The sequence below is a fragment of a genome, unplaced genomic scaffold (assembly GCF_019419815.1).
Source record: "Pyrus x bretschneideri cultivar Hongxiangsu unplaced genomic scaffold, Pyrus_bretschneideri_v1 Contig3, whole genome shotgun sequence".
Taxonomy (NCBI): domain Eukaryota; kingdom Viridiplantae; phylum Streptophyta; class Magnoliopsida; order Rosales; family Rosaceae; genus Pyrus; species Pyrus x bretschneideri.
This window is the reverse complement of record NW_025999612.1, coordinates 2,568,950-2,586,312: the sequence shown is the minus strand read 5'-3', so window position 1 is coordinate 2,586,312 and position 17,363 is coordinate 2,568,950. Positions and strand designations below refer to the sequence as shown.

General features: G+C 36.3%; 2 protein-coding genes across 3 annotated transcripts; both read left to right on the top strand.

The window, feature by feature from the left end:
- Positions 1-10,523: 10,523 nt before the first annotated feature.
- Positions 10,524-13,079, top strand: LOC125479852 (O-glucosyltransferase rumi-like). Of its 2 annotated transcripts, none has more exons than XM_048589954.1 (6): positions 10,524-10,712; positions 10,807-11,372; positions 11,693-11,885; positions 12,008-12,072; positions 12,163-12,373; positions 12,543-13,079. In XM_048589954.1, the coding sequence occupies exons 1-6, from the start codon at positions 10,560-10,562 to the stop codon at positions 12,921-12,923; spliced, it is 1,569 nt and encodes a 522-aa protein (XP_048445911.1). In that variant the 5' UTR covers positions 10,524-10,559; the 3' UTR covers positions 12,924-13,079. The 2 variants fall into 2 exon arrangements, with proteins under 2 accessions (XP_048445911.1, XP_048445912.1); XM_048589955.1 differs by having other exon boundaries at positions 10,525-10,712; positions 12,555-13,079.
- Positions 13,080-13,224: 145 nt separating this feature from the next.
- LOC125479853 (actin-depolymerizing factor 7-like) lies at positions 13,225-15,909 on the top strand. Its single transcript, XM_048589956.1, has 3 exons — positions 13,225-13,730; positions 14,204-14,463; positions 15,321-15,909. Exons 1-3 carry the CDS (start codon positions 13,728-13,730, stop codon positions 15,469-15,471), a joined length of 414 nt encoding a protein of 137 aa, XP_048445913.1. The 5' UTR covers positions 13,225-13,727; the 3' UTR covers positions 15,472-15,909.
- The last annotated feature ends 1,454 nt before the right edge of the window (positions 15,910-17,363 follow it).

The following is a 17,363-nucleotide window of genomic DNA, read 5'->3' as shown; positions in this document are numbered from 1 at the left end:
AGTTGAAAGCTAAAATGATAGGGAAGGGTGCAAGTCCTTATTAAGTCAGGAAATAGAAGGAATCATAGGGTTTTACTCCGGTGATCTATGCAATGAACATAGAGGGAGAGATTGTGTAATGAGGGTTTGCGACGTATGGAAAGGGAAGTGCTATGTCGATGGTGATGGCTGGTGGTGGAGGAGTTCATCGGAGCGTCGACAGCGTATTGGTATTGTCGTTGTTGTGTTGTTTGTTGTTGCTAGAGGAAGAGTCACGGGAGAGGTAAGGGAGAGAGAGCTATGAAAGAGGGAGAACCGAGAGAGATGAGAGCAAGAAAGAGAGAGAAAGAGAGAGAGAGAGAGAAAGAGAGAGTTCCCAAATTGTGGAGGAAGAATTGCCACTTGGCAAGAGAAGAGTGGAGAGTTTGTGACGCATAGGCCCCACGGTCAAAAATAAAATTATTAAAAGATTAAAAATATCCCACTAATAATATTAAAATAATAATTATGAGAAAAATATATAATAATAAATAGTAATTTTTAGAAAAGTATTTTTTGGATTCCTAGTTCCGTAAAGCCTCTATCGTAACTCCGATTTTGATTCCGATTATGCCTACAGGTTCATATCGTCAAGTACTTTGAGAATATGGTAAAATAATAGCTCATAAGCGTCACCAAATGACATTCAACAAAAGTCAACAATCTCGCCACTAGGAGCATTTTCGTCAATTCACTCTTTTAAAATTAATAAAAACATAAAATTAGGGACGGGTTGCTACAGGCCTCATTTTTAATTCTAAAACATGATTTTAAGGATTTATTTTTCAATTGTTTATGATTTTAAAGGTTTACTTTTCAACCGTTTGTTTGATTAAGAAAACATAAACAAACAATGGCTATTTTTGTGTATTATTGATTAAGAAAAAAAATGTTATGCTTTGTGTTTAATTTTTTAGGTTGAAAAGTTCATAAAAAAGTGATGAATTGAACATAGGTAGTTTAGAGACCTTAACCGAAAACATAAACGAACAACATAACTAAATTGTGATAAGATATTTCAATCCAATGGCTATTATGAAATGAAATCTTATTTTGTTTGACCTTGGAGAATGTGGTAATCAGAGAAAAAAACCAATGAATGAGATTGAGATAAGATAATCCAATCCAATGACTGTTATAAAATGAAATCTTATCTTGTATGATTTCATAGAAACAAACCAACAGATGAAATTCAGATAAGAGAACATACAACAGTGCATAAGTGATGAAACCTAACTTTGTTAGAATTTGAATTTTTTTTAGGTTGAAAAGTCCATAAAAAAAATTTAAGATAACAAGTCCAAAAATCAACTTAAGAAAAGTTCAAACAAAAATAAATTTACCTTATATTCAAATCACTACATAAATAAATATGTAGCCTCTTATTTAGAGAGATTCTTTTTTAGAGCCCCAAAGATTCTTTGGAACTCTAAATTGGAATATATCCACCACTCTTTTAGCCCTATATAGAGCCTCTCATGAAGGATGCTCTAACCACTAATCTTTTCCATTCCACTATATTTATCCTAATCTGAACCAATAATTTTTAAAGTTAGCACTGATATCATTCATGTAAAATTCATTGAAATAAGAAGTTGTTTAATTATCTAACTGCAACTTGATAAATAATTTTTCAGTTAAGTTAATTTATGCAAGGATGGTTTATGAATAATGACTTAAAATGAATATTTCGGATTATGAGATTCTCTTTCTGAATTTTTACAAAAATTCTCTATGATTGAGTAATATTATAGTCGAAGATACTTAAGGACCCGCGCTTGAACACTTATCAAACCGAAAACAAGGGGTAACGCCCCACATCCTCCCGGGCACAAGAGTATCTTGGCTTTGCAATACATGAAATATAATAATATAACTTACAGCAAACGTACTGATCACGCCTCACCTAGATAGAGGGACATGCATGGGGAAATAGGAAATATACTAAAGTCAAACGCTCGAACTAATAAAGGAAGTAGGCTAATCTAATTGATATTTAAAATAATCTGACTTCCACAAAATTGTTGTAAGAATCATTGTAGTACGTGAAAACCAAAAAGTCCAAATTGTTCTTCAAATCCTCTTAATATAAAAACACTCATTTCACACATGAGCTGAGTTTAGGCATGGTTGATTCACCACGGTCTAAGACCTAATTAGTACGGATAAAAGAAAAAAGGCCTCGTTTGTTAGATAAGATTAGTTTGGGTATAACCATCGACTATATTGAAAGTATTTTGAACCAAGAAATGAATGACAACTTTCTTATTTCATCTTTATTATTGTTTTGTTTATGAAAACCATCATAAACAACATACATGGGGAATTTGCGTCAGGTCTCTAAGGCCATCTTCAATCGATCCAGTCAGATGATCATAGGGCTAAAAATAGAGCCCAAAATGATACAAAAACCGTCTCCAACTGAAGGCTAGGTCAAAGGGCTCGCGAGCCCCACCGTGCCAAAATTGTGCAATAAGGCCAACCGGCTGGCCCGAACCAGCCAGCTAGCCCCTAGCCAACCCAATGGTTCAAATCCAACGGCTAGCTGACATTAGCATGACACCAGCTAGTTGACGCAGGTTACCGTTGGATTTGATTTTTTTTTTTTTTTTTTTTTGGGACAAATTTTTTTTTTTTTTTTTTCCTATAACTTCCTAAGCCATTATTAACCAACATTAAACAATATTAAATAACATTAAACTTAAACAACTTTAAACAATATTAAACAACATTAAAGAACACAATCTCCACCCTAGTACTACTTGGGGAAGTTATTCAAACTTAAACAACATTAAAAAATAAAAAATAAAAAATAAAAAATAAAATTAACTGTTGGGTTTTATGGCTCAAAATTAGGATGATGCAAAAAATTAGGTTTGTGTTACCTATTTGGTTTTGGTGTCCTATTTGAGTTTGGATTTTGACTTCTTAGTTGGCTTCCTTGGTGGAGAGATTTTGTTAATCACCTATTTGATTAGGATTTGTATTTACTTCCTATTAGGATTCTTATTGTAACCTAAGTCCTATGCACTATAAATACAACCTTAGGGTTAGTGTATTTTGTGTGGCTCATTCGTGTGGCAATTTGGTGACAGTCAATTTGTGAGTTTGTGAGTTAGAGAGCAATTTGGGAGAATCTTCTCCATTAGTTTTGGGTTCTCTGCTCGTTTGATTTAGGGTTTGTAATTTGTGGGATTTGGGTTGTGAGAGTTTAAACACTCTTTTGTAAATTCCATTTGTTTAGTGAAATTCCTCGATGTGCGTCGCTCATGGACATAGGCTTTATGCTGAACCACGTAAATCTCTTGTGTTAGTTTGACTGTTTGTTTTAGTTTTCACCTATGACGTTGATATTGGTACTTTGTTAAAATTCGCTTCCGTTTGCGCATAAAAGTACAATTGGTATCAAAGCCCAGGTTTCGGCTTGGGCTTTGCTTGGTAGTCACTATAAAGCCTTCTGTGTCGTTGGTAAAATTTGATATTGAAAAGTTCGATGGCAATGACTTTGGTATTTGGCAATTGAAGATGCGTGCTTTGTTAGTTCAACAAGGGCTTTTAAAAACGCTAAAGGGTGTGAAAGCTTCATGGACTAATGAAGAAAAAGAACATGTTATGGAGCGGGCACTTGGAGCAATCCTACTGGCTTTATCAAATGAAGTCTTGCGTGAAATTGGTAACATCAAATCTGCACCGGAATTGTGGCTAAACTTGGAGAGCTTGTATATGACCAAATCCCTTGCTAAACGGTTGTATTTGAAGAAAACTTTGCATACTCTTCGTATGATGAAGGTACATCAATTCATAAGCATGTTGATGAATTCAATAAACTTATGATGGATTTGAAAAGTGTGGACAACCAAATTAGTGATGAGGATTATGCGATAACTTTGTTGTGTTCTTTATCTCCTTCATATGAACACTTTGTCGATACCATGCTATTTGGTAAACAAACTCTTAGTTTGGAAGATGTTAAAGTCGCTTTGAATTCCAAAGAGCTAAAGAATAAAGTGTTTGACACACAAGATGGGGCTTTGGTAGTTCAAGGAAGAAATAAGGAAATGAGCAAACTTGGAAAGAACACTTGTAGCTATTGTTATAAGGAAGGTCATTGGAAAGTAGATTGCCCTAAACTCAAGGGCAAAAAGAAGCCGTTTGATAAGTCTTTTGCTAGTATTGATGCAAACATTGTAGAAGATCGTTGTTCTGAACTCCTCTAAAAGGTTATGTGAGGAGGTGGAGCTTGGTACTCAAGCTCTTTGGGTGGAGTGCAATTCGCACTTTTTTGTTCGTATGTTCAAGCTTTTGCTTGGATTTTGTTTCTTATTTGTTAGTTTCCGTAATGGAATTTATTGGAGAATGCGTTGGAGGAAATTTCAAGTTTGAAGACTTTTTGATTTTTTTTTGAGTCTAGGTGGAGGTCAGTTTTGAAAGAATTTGGTGCACGTTTGCATTTGTATTTTGGTATCCCAAAATTTGAAGTTTGTCTTTGATTTGGAAGTTTGCTAATTTCTCGCTGAGGTGGAGATTGTTGGGTTTTATGGCTCAAAATTAGGATGAGGCAAAAAATTAGGTTTGTGTTACCTATTTGGTTTTGGTGTCCTATTTGGGTTTGGATTTTGACTTCTTAGTTGGTTTCCTTGGTGGAGAGATTTTGTTAATTAACTATTTGATTAGGATTTGTAGTTACTTCCTATTAGGATTCTTATTGTAACCTAAGTCCTATGCACTATAAATACAACCTTAGGGTTAGTGTATTTTGTGTGGCTCATTCGTGTGGCAGTTTGGTGAGAGTCAATGTGTGAGTTTATGAGTTAGAGAGCAATTTGGGAGAATCTTCTATTAGTTTTGGGTTCTCTACTCGTTTGATTTAGGGTTTGTAATTTATGGGATTTGGGTTGTGAGAATTTAAACACTCTTTTGTAATTTCCGTTTGTTTAGTGAAATTTCTCGCCGTGCTTCGCTTGTGGACATATGCCGAACCACATAAATCTCTTGTGTTAGTTTGAGATTGTTTGTTTTAGTTTTCACCTACGACATTGATATTGGTACTTTGTTAAAATTCACTTCCCTTTGCACATAAAAGTACAACATTAACAACATAAAATTTAAACGTCTACTCCATACTTCTTTTGGTCCAATGATGTGTAACAAGATCCTGTTGTAGGTACATGTTTGTGGCACGTGAATGTATCATCCTATGGCGCCTCATGTACTCATTTAAAGAAATATTACCAGTTCTTAGATCCAAAGGCAAATTAGGCCCATCATATATTTTTGCACGAGCCCTCATTGACCTATTTGGGTCATCTTGGTCGTCATCAGACTCTCTATCAATATAGCCATCTCACTCATCCTCCATAAACATATTGTGTAATATGATGCACGACATCATGATGGAGTTCAATTTATCCCGACTCCACCCTCTTGTCGGTTCCTTAATGATCTTTCACTGCACTTGTAGAATACCGAAAGCTCTCTCAACATCTTTCTGGTATGCCTCTTGGTGTAAGGTAAACCACATTTAGGCGTCAGCCATAGGGTTTGCAATTGCTTGGACAAGTGTTGTCCACTTTGGGTAGATGTCATCTGCCTAGTAATACCCATATTGTACTGATGCCCGTTGATGTAGTAGTCAAGTTGAAGTGATTTACCCTCCATTAGGTTATTGAAGAGGGGTGAACGCCTAAGTATTGTAATGTCATTTTGGGATCTGAGACTCCAAAGAAAGCATTCCAGATCCATGTGTCAAACGAGCCAACCGCCTCTAACACAATAGTTGCCTTTCTCGATCTTCCCCTAAAGCCTCATTGCCATTCGATGAGACAATTCTTCTACTACCAATGCATGCAATCTAATGACCTTATCATGCCCAAAAAGCCACGGTCTTCAACTTTGTGAAAGAGCCGATCCAAATCTACTTTATTTGGTTCATAGAGGTACTCCTCTTTGTAAATCTGAACAACTGTGTGACAAAATTTAGCAAGATTATCAAGGCATGTAGACTCAGACATACCATATGTATCATCCATCGCATCAGCTGGGAAGGCATAGGTCAGCATTCGGAGTGCAATAGTAACCTTTTGATGAGGTGAGAAATCAGGGTGGCCTGCTTTGTCCAGCTTTTGTCAAAAGTATGGATTGACATGTTAGACATCATGAAGTAAATGCTCAAATACATAACGTTTCATTTGGAAGCAACATCTAAAATCCTCTCATGTGTACAACGAGTTGGGGTTGAAGTAGTTGTTCATCAGAGTCTCCTATGCCATCTCTCTATTTCATGGTTTGTAAAAGCGACTAGCAACAGAGCCACCCTATTGAGGTTCTTCAGTTGGCTCACACGCCATGACCCCAACCATTGCTGCCATATATGTTGTGTTGCGCCATGCTTCATCTCTTCATCGAACTCCCTATTTTCTAGTTTCATCTACGCCCATTTATCTTCCAATTCGGAATTGGATGAGCACCCCCAGTTGGAATGTGAAGAGGATCCAAAATTAGAATTCATTGCAAACTTGAATTAAAAGGGATTTAATTGAAAGAGATATTGGAGAGGGCAAAGATGAAGGTGTGTGAATTATAACCCAATATCCATCCTATTTATAGACATTGGAAGCTAAAGATAAGAAGTGTCACGCATATAAAAATCCTATCTAAAATTCGCACAACCAATTACATCTCGACACGTGGTATTTGAAGTCCTATTTGAAAAGTTATTGATATTACATATTGACAAGAAATATGGAGAGTTACTCACATATCGACACGTGATACTCGAAATCTTATTCAAAAAATTATTGAGATTACCTATCGACAAGAAATCTGGAGAGTTACTCACATATCAACACGTGGCACTCAAAATTATATCCGAAAAATTATTGAGATTGCATATCGACAAGAAATCTAGAGAGTTACTCACATATCGACATGTGGCACTCGAAATCCTATCTGAAAAATTATTGAGAATACATATCAACAAGAAATCTGGAGAGTTACTCACTTTAGCGACACGTGCCACTCGAAATCCTGTCCGAAAAATTATTGAGATAGTTTAATTTAAGTAACCATATTAATTCAATTAAAATAATAAATTATGTTTGGCCTATGGCCCTTTAGTCACCTTGGTTGGAGATGGTTTTTTGTCACAAGGCCATGTTTGGCCTGTGGCCCTTTGGCCCCTTCGGTTGGAGATGGTAAAAAATATGGCGTGGCACTGTTCATTAAAATGTTAATTTCTTGGAGGGCTATAGGGCTAAAGGGAGCCCTCTGCCTCTCATTCGATTAGAGATGGCCTAACATCCTCAAATTATACTTGCATTTACACATTATGATAAAAGGAAAAAAAAATAAAACTTAGAACCAAATAGAAACCAGACTGCCTTGATAGGTAATGAGTTGGCCAAACAAATAACTAGTACTATCTTGGACTGGATTAAGCTAGACTGGCTTGGCTTAGATTAAGTAGGATAAAGTAATGAAACGTTTGATGTAGTGTCGTACTAGCTGTGGACTAAAATACCCAAAAAAAAGTACCATTTTTTTAGTACTTTTTCTTTAAAAAAAAATTAAACCTAAAAACAATAAAAAAAAATCTCACATCTCTCTCTCTTTCTCCCTGCCAAGAATGACCATTTTCATCTGCCAATTTTGTTTATAACCCAGATGGGCAGTGATCAATAAATGTAACGAATGTATCTCCTTCGGAAAGGATTTCTCCATAATGTTCATGAACAGTTGCTATTGGAGTGGCTAAATAGGGCTTCCCAATCTTATTACTACATAGTCAATTTGAACAATTATAACTTCCCCCGATTTTAGGTGTGTTCCTTTTTTGGCCATACATAGAGTTTCACAAATAAACTGCCTGAGGCTAATTATTGTGGATGTTTCATCTCAATAATTATGATTATGATTATGATGGAGAAAATGCCAATTCAAATTGAATGAATTCAAAAGTATGTTCGTATCGGAATTATAAATTCTTCTGTTTTCATCTATTAAATAATATTTAAATACTTAAGGAGTCTGTTTTAAATTGGCGAGTTGCAAATATTTAGTTAACGAAATCTGATTATGAGTTATTAAATGGTAAAATGAATACCATCCTCAATTTTAATTTGGGTAGGGATTCTTCATCCCATAACCCATTACCAAACAAAAATTGGTCAGATTTGTGAAGCTGAGAGGGCAGAGCCTCAACAAGAACTTTGAGATCAGAAATTTTGGTGCAAATCGTCTGAATCAGGGGTGGGTCATGGATTTAAGGCGTTAACCAAGACGCGGTGAAGTTGCAGGACGAAGGAGAACACAAGATTTGGTGAGTCGGTGACTGCGTTTGAGGGACGACTGAAATTGGTGAGGCGTGTTGCAGACGAAGGAAACGGGAGTAGCAATCCACAAGTTTTTTAGGGGTCTCACTAGGATGACTTAGTGAAGCTGTTAATCGACACGAGTCACACGTAGTCTCATTAAACTTAATCCTTACTCGCACCAAACATGGACTAGTAATTTTGGCTAAGTCAGTTTAGTCCAGTAAAGTTTAGTGAGGCCAAACAAACTAACCCTTACACCCATATAGAACTCACTAGGGCTTCGGAAGAATCCTGGGAGACTAATGAAATTGAAATCACGGTCAACTGCACGACAAAAATTGTTGAAATCATGGTTAATCTGGAATATTTAAACTTCTCTATTTTTTTTAAGTAGTATGACATTTATTGATGAGGAAAATGAATGTGTGTAAGAAGAAGCTTCAAATCTTCTGTACAAATATGGTGATTTTGAATGGGTCTCATAAAAAATCTTGCTAGAGATCTTATTTTTAAATATTTAAAAGGGACCAGCTGGTGGCCAAGCCATTATAGTCCACCATTTCAAAGGTTGGGAAGACTCACAGAGACACTTCAGCATCTCCTGGTCACCATATCTTGTGATTAACCAGTCCTAAAAATCGAATCCAGGACGAGCAATGTGAAATACAGGTTTGAAATTCGTTTCAACAACTGGAGAACCTCATAGTGGAAGAAGAAAAAATGTGTCATGCACTTACATTACCAATATGTACGGCTATCTTCTTGCAGGAGATCAACGATTGCATCTGGAGGCTCATCGAATCAAACTATCTCCACATCCATGGAGGGACCAAGCCAAAGAATTCTATACGCGATTTTGTCATAAAGCAAAAAAAAAGAAAGTTGAACATCTATTTTCATGTAAGCATCATTACTATATGAAACATAATTCTGGCCCAGTTAGAGTCGTTGCTAGTGTTGGATCCTTTGCTCACAAAATCCTTCAAGCAAATAGTTTGTATTGATCAATACGAACAAATTCAACGGTAACTCACAAATCTAAACTCTATACTCTGTTGAAAATGTTAATCGAGATCGACCTCATCAATCTAACGGTTAAAATGTGTTCGTATTAAAACGTATTCGTTAATATAATTTAATCCGTAAAAAGAAGTTAAATAATCTTACTCTGACCTCCAATAGTCGTCGTGTTATTCTTGCTCTCTCGCATGGTCGGTCTCTTCCTTCAACACCTTTTTCCTACAAAGACAGATAATATTGAAAGCAACATTTTGATCTTTATGTCATTTGCTTCTCTTGTTTTGAGCCTTCTAATTATTGTTGGTCCCCCTTCTGTGTGTAAACCGTTCCTGTGCTCGCAGCTTGGAGCTGTCCGCTTTGTTATTTGTATTGCCCTTTGGCCTTTACTGTTCAGGCTCCTCCATTTCTTGCCATGTTTTGGGATTAATAAGAAGTTTTTGAATTAAAAAAAAAAAACACAGATATCATATTTTTTGACAAACTCTAATTTACAAAGACTTTTACAACGCAACTATAGTGCCACAATTACTTGCAGCTCTTAAACATAAACAATACACATATGGTGGAAACATGCAATTAAAGATCCTTGAATTCTTAAGCCTTCATATATATTTTACTATATCCTTGTATTCCTAAAAGTCATAGTTTGTGTATTTTACTGGTTTTGATTAGAGTGCGAGGCAACGTGCCAACCACGTAATAACTCCATAAATGCGTTTTGGCTCCACCCCAACCGACGGATTTGGATGTCATCCGAATTCTCTTTGTTCACAATATTTGTTTATTTTATATCGTGCTGTCAGAAATTATTTTTATTTTTTATTTAAAATTAAACACAAACAATATTTAACAAAATTAACCATTTACAATGAAAGATGCGAAGATCCATAGGATCTCACATAAAGAATCCGGAGAAAATCCTATCACCGACAGATTACCACTTACTTTTCTACTTTATTCTTCCATCATTTCATAATTTTCTATTATTTTTTAATTAACGCTTCCCGTCAACTTGAAATTAATCTACACAATTACAAGTTGATGAAGCACCATATATAAATCCCACCATTCAATTATTACGCGAGGGGGCTTTCTGGTGCTGTACACAACTGGAAGGAAAAAAAATAAAAAAATCCAAAGCAGTACCAAAGCTCTAGACTTCAGAACTCCAAAGTCACCTATAGCTAAACAAAACTATTATTAGTTCCAATGTTGCGTGGATATCGTTTTGCCAGACCTTTCAAGTTTCAGGGAACAAGTTTAAAGGGATCTGCACCAGCTGCTGCTGCAACCAATACTATTCTCTTCGTGGGGCTATTCATTGTTGCTTCGGCCATTCTATCTTCCTTTTGGGTTCAAACCGTAAGCCTTACTCACTTGATATAGTTTTAGTAATTTTACCTAAACCGCCTATGCATGTTTTGACATATAATTTTCATGTTTTTGTATGATACAGTCCAATTTTCAGATTGGAAGTTCTACAAACCAAACCATAGTAGTCTCCAACAAGTTTAAAAAAACCCCTAAACCAGTTGAATTCCCACTCAACTGTTCCATTGGCAACCAAACTCAGACCTGCCCAGCAAACTACCCTACAACCTTTAGCAATACTGATGAACTTGACCCGTCGCCAAACCCTTTGTGCCCGGACTATTTCCGGTTCATCCACCAGGATCTCATGCCATGGAAACGCACAGGAATCACAAGGGACATGGTAGAGAACGCAAAGAAGACAGCGCATTTTAGGCTCGTGATTGTGAAGGGCAAGGTTTATGTTGAGAAGTACAAGCAGTCCATACAAACAAGGGATGTTTTTACCATATGGGGCATTTTGCAGCTTCTTAGGAGGTATCCTGGCAGACTACCTGACTTGGAGTTCATGTTTGACTGTGATGACCAGCCGGTCATCCGATCAAGGGACTACCAGGGACTGAACTCGACTCGGGTACCGCCACTGTTCCGGTATTGTGGTGATAGATGGACAAGGGACATTGTGTTCCCTGATTGGTCCTTCTGGGGTTGGTATGTTTGAAATTTTGGAATTTGGCTTAACTTTTTTGTTTACTTTCTGGCATGAAAATGATAGGGCACCAAACCTCTAAGGACCACTCAAATTAAGACTAAATACAAACTAAATTAATAATTCATCAACGTAACTATTCTAGCTATGTTTGAGTGTTGGAAAACTTCTCTTGGAACAATGTCATGTCAAACAGTCAGTCCAAATTCATACAAATTCACAGTCTAACAACGTACATATTATATATCTGGCAAGAGAATGTTACAATTTTGTTTTAAAGTACTTTTTTCTCATAACTCATAGCCTGCATGAATTTTTGAAGGAATGAGATAAACATAAAACCATGGGAAGGTTTGTTGAAAGATGTCAAGAAAGGCAATGAAAGGATCAAATGGATGGATAGAGAACCTTATGCATACTGGAAAGGAAACCCCTTTGTTGCTGATACGAGGAAAGACTTACTCAAATGTAATGTCTCAGGGACACAAGACTGGAATGCTCGCCTATTCATTCAGGTACCATTAAAAATAAAAACTAATTTCGTTTAAACAAAAGGCATATGTTATCAACATCATTAACTTTTGATTGAAAACCCAATTAGCCAATAAATCTACAAACTAATTAGGTATAATTTCAGGATTGGATTCTTGAATCTCAACAAGGCTTCAAGCAATCAAATGTAGCAGACCAATGCACACACAGGTACTTCTTGTAGACATATAAATAAAATTCTCCTGTTTGGTAATTAAATTTCACTTTAATCATCATTCCATTTTATCATGATTTATGCAGGTACAAGATCTATATTGAGGGTTATGCATGGTCTGTGAGCGAGAAGTACATTCTAGCCTGTGATTCAGTAACATTGCTGATAAAACCGAAATACTATGATTTCTTCACAAGAGGTCTGCAACCAGTGCACCATTACTGGCCTATAAGGCATGAAAACAAATGTAGATCCATTAAGTTTGCTGTGGATTGGGGCAACAACCACAAACAAAAGGTGACTCCTCTTTCTAATTTACTTTTCATTTTGTTCGTAATTTATGGTATTGTCCTTTTTAAACTCCGAGTAGAGCTATTTTTGCCACATTTATAGAGGTGCAGTCAACAATGTGATCCCTCTAGCATTACTCTGGAAGTTTATACTCTACGGTTTCTGTTACTTATGGACTTTGGAACAGGCACAAGCAATTGGAAAAGCAGCAAGCGACTTCATTCAGGAGGAGCTAAAGATGGACTATGTGTATGACTACATGTTTCATCTATTAAATGAATATGCTAAACTCTTAAGATTTGAGCCACGAATACCCAAGGGCACCACACATTTGTGCTCGGAGAGTATAGCTTGTCCTGCAAATGAGTCGCCGAAGAAGTCTATGACCGAATCATTGGTTAAGAGTCCATCAGCAACAGACCCTTGCACCATGCCTCCTCCCTATGAACCCCGAGCTCTTGCAAAGTTATACAGGAGGAATATTAATTCAATTACACAAGTGCAACAGTGGGAAGATAAGTACTGGGAAAATCTCTCTAAGCAGCAACAGCTATAATTTCTTACAAAATTACTTTTTGTTTTAGCAATGAAAATTCAATGTAAACTAAGCGCATAAATTAATTACAAAGTTTGTACCCTGTTAGTTTATAGTTTCAAATTGTATGGATGCTATCCACATAATTTCATCAACAGGGAGGTAGGATTTAAACTTCGAACAGGTTCCAACATTGAAAAGAGAAATATTATGAATTTTTAATTATCACTTACCATGAAACCAAATAAAATTCAACTACCATCACTTACATACCCTCCTACTACAGCATCCATCTAAACCAAGTATTTCTACCACGTCTTTTTTTAAATTATAAGCCGATAACCATAGTCATAAGAAGGGGTCTTTGGAAATAAAATGGATCGTATGATGAGTCAACTAAGTTGTTAGATTACAAATCGTCGGATTAAATCCAACACGTAGGTTATTTCAACACTTTAGAACCTTCCTGATTATTAAACAACATTTTAGACCTAAAACAGGAAAATTCAATAGAATTTATCCCAAAAAGCCATAACAAATTGAGGTTACAATACGTGGAATGGAAGGACTAAAGTGACTTGTGGACACAATCGGCAGAAGAAGCAAATTTTCTCCTCCAAACTCTCTCCTCCTCCATTATCTTAGCCTCCTAATTTCCAACTTCTCCACCTTTCATACCTCCCAAAAACAAGGATCCATTTTCTCTTTTTTTGCCCCCATAGGCTCTCATTGTGCTTCTTGCCCCCACTTCCGTTCTCTTAGGCCCCCAATTCCCTTCTCTCTCTTTTTTTCACATTTCAGAAGCCCTTTCTCATTGGAGACAAAATGGTATGCATCCTCTTCTCTATTGTTTTTGTTTCTACAATTTATGATGATTCATAAATATCGTAGGGTAAATTATGATGATTTATTTCTTATTAGGTCAACCAAAGGCATTATGTTTGTATTGAGCTGTGTAACGATGATGCTTAATTTTTCATGCTACCCTCCAATTTGTTTGTTTCTTCATTTTGATCCAGATTGGTTTATGATAACATATAACATGTCACATTCGCAATCTGAATCACACGTGCAAACAAATAAGAGAACATTCACCATGTTAACATCCGACAAAACGTTTTTTGTGTGATGCTTTGCTCTTAAAAATCACTAATACAAACAAAATAGGGAAAACAAATTTCTTAAACAGATCTATATAGAGTAATAATTTTATGATCAATAGGTGCATAATAATGCACCAATTAACTAGAGGTTGGAACTAATGATATAACTTTTATATATGATGACATGGGATCCTGCAGGCCAATGCAGCTTCTGGAATGGCTGTGCACGATGACTGCAAGCTGAGGTTCAAGGAGCTAAAAGCAAAGAGGAGCTATCGCTTCATTCTGTTCAAGATTGAGCAACAACAAATTGTGGTTGATAAGCTCGGGGAACCTAATGAGAGCTATGATGATTTCACCTCCAGTTTTCCTGCTGATGAGTGTCGATATGCTGTCTATGATTTCGATTTCACAACCGAAGAGAACTGCCAGAAAAGCAAGATTTTCTTCATTGCATGGTAAGTAATTTCACACAAACATTACACATCCTCATATTCTTTTGGAAATCAATTTGAAAAATAAACATGCCGCCATATATGCTATGCCTATGCTTAACTATTTTTCTTAGTTGCATAACTTGCATGAGGCCACCTATGAAAAACAAATGAAATTTGTGTCCGACTCTAATGTAAACAAACATGTGAGGTTCATTATCCATTTTTTGTACAAGTCTCACTTGTTTGTAAAGAGTAATTTTTCCATACATACAACCAGTTGTGTACAATTATGGCTATCAATCTCTCTTATAGACGCAAAGTTGTATGCAACTACTAATAGGTTGTATTTTGAAGGATGACTCATTCAACCACTGTTAGATTTCAAATTACCAATGTGCATTATATAGCTAAATAATAAGGGCTCATTTAGTGAATAAGATTGGATTGGATTGGTTGAATGAATGATATATAATTCATGGTATGTTTGAAGTAAGAATGAAGGTAGATGTGAATGATTTTATTTGTTGGGAGGGATTAGAGGGGATCAGTTATAAGGTGCTTCTATTCTACCATTTTGTGCGGACATTTGTGGGATTAAAAAGAATAAGTTTTTACCGAGAGTAATTCATCTTTTACCTTTAACTTGGACCAAATTTCTTCATTTCTTGCTTAAAAGTATCTTAAAAACAAGTGGATTATCAAATCCAATTTTGGGTACTAAACGAATGCCAAGTATATTATTTCCGATGACTCTAATGTGAATATTTTTCTAGGGAAATTTTGCGATATCTGTTCAAGTAATTTTTTTCATTTCTTTTTGCACTTTGTTGAACACTAAACAACTATACTTGTACATGTGTTTTTGTGGCATGGATTAGGTCACCGGATTCATCAAAGGTGAGGATGAAGATGGTGTATGCTAGTTCCAAGGACAGATTCAAGAGAGAATTGGACGGCATTTCATTTGAATTGCAAGCAACAGATCCAAGTGAGATGAGCTTGGACATAGTGAAAGGGCGAGCCTGCTAAAGTGACCCCCCCCTTTTGCTCTCTCTCTCTTACAAATCTTTTTCATTCTTTCCCTCACTGTATCCTTTGGGGGCCACCAACATCTTATAGCCATTATCTATAACTTGAATTTTTAAAAACATTCCATTCCAAAACCAAGTGAATCTGTGAATGTACTATGTACTCTTCTGTATAACCTCAAAGCTTTATTCAAAAAACAAAAACATTATGATATTTTGGGATTAAAAAAGCAAAGGGATTGAACTCTCAAAAACTAAATTGGCTGCAGCAGAAAAGAGCATTAGTTGATGCCGAAATGTTGTTGCTGCTGCTTTAGAATTGGTTGAACAGGGTTTTGCTTTGCTTCCATTTGTCAAAGTGTTGCTCTTAGAAGATTGTTATGATCGTAGCATGATGATCTTTGTTTTTGTACCCCTTTTTTTTACTCGGGTTGATTGTGTGTAGTTTTGCTCTATATATTGTCAAAGAAAAATCAAAGTATATCCATATGTTATTTTCCATTGTGCATTGTGTTGCTATTATATATACTTTTTTGCAAAAAAAACACACATATTGAGAGCATTGAATCTTGGAAAAGGCCCTAAAGCTGTTGGAGAGTAGACATCCACATTGGAATTATTACAAGATAATATACAATTTATAAACGGGAGATTACACTCCTAATATCACCAATACATTTTATAAAACTCTACTCCTGATAATAATTGTTAAAGTTGACAATAATATCGGTTGTTGGAACCAAATTCGTGCACCACGATTAGCGACGAAGATACTCAAATATGCTTAGCTAGAAAAGTGCACACAACTGTGAGTAAGTCTAGGGTCTGGGGATGAAGGTGTGTCGGTCAAAGGCTTTTTGACAGTTAAGTTAGCAATATTAAGATTCAAGTAGTAGGTAAGAGAATAAGTGTACAAAGATTGCATTACCAAAGACGAACCCTAGAAAGGTGTATTTATACCAGTTGTGGAGATAATCTTTTAGAATAGTAGAAACCATATTGAACTGGGAGAATCCATGAGGATATCTAGGAAGTAAATATTGCATCCTCTTAGGAGTGATTACTTGCGGTGCACGCCAACCCTTAGACCAAGGACTGCAAGATTATAGGAAACATGTTGATTCCTTAATGGATTAGGTTCTCAAATCTCGCGAAACAAGAATAGTCTATCTCAATGAAGTCGATGAACTTCGCCTATTGACTCTGGAGCAGGATGATGGTGGCATTGCTAATCTGTTTAGTTAGCTCTGTAATGAAGGTTGTCAAGTCCCCGAACTTCCAAGGTAGGCGTACTCTAATCCATCTTACTCTGGCCTTGGAAAATTAGCTCTGTAATGAAGACCCACAAGGAAAGAAATGATGCATGCATGATGGTGGCAACTATTAACAAACTATTCCTAATCAACACCAATATCCTAATGTTCTTTGATCGGGATTGGAGGACGTCCACTCACCCCCTGATGGCGCTCTTGTCATTAAGGTCTAAATTTCAAGCGCTATGGTCAGTCGTGTTCTGGTGGGCAACGAGTATGTGGTCAACATCCTTTTTAAGGATGCTACCAAAAGGATGGGGATATTGGACAACATTAGCAAAAGCATGACTACACTCTCCACACCTTCAGCGGAACTCATGGTCGGTCTCTTAAAACGGTAAAACTTGCGATTCATGCGGAACCTTACAACTACTTGGTGTTTTTCCACTCATGATTACCTGACCCCACACAACCCCATACTGGGAAAAAACTAGCTTCATAAAATGAAATCAATCCCTTCATCTTACCATCAACTATTTTGTTACCCAACTGCCAAACCGGTTATCCAATGAAAATAGAATCATGGCACAAAGCGGAGCAAGATCATTGAATCTAAGATCGATAAACTTAATGACGCCAA

Excerpts from the sequence above, each read along its gene's own strand:
- LOC125479852 (XM_048589954.1), top strand. The coding sequence starts at position 10,560 with ATGTTGCGTGGATATCGTTTTGCCAGACCTTTCAAGTTTCAGGGAACA. Across the intron at positions 11,373-11,692 it reads GATTGGTCCTTCTGGGGTTG|GAATGAGATAAACATAAAAC; the intron begins GTATGTTTGAAA and ends GAATTTTTGAAG. Across the intron at positions 12,073-12,162 it reads GCAGACCAATGCACACACAG|GTACAAGATCTATATTGAGG; the intron begins GTACTTCTTGTA and ends TGATTTATGCAG.
- LOC125479853 (XM_048589956.1), top strand. Across the intron at positions 14,464-15,320 it reads AAGATTTTCTTCATTGCATG|GTCACCGGATTCATCAAAGG; the intron begins GTAAGTAATTTC and ends GGCATGGATTAG.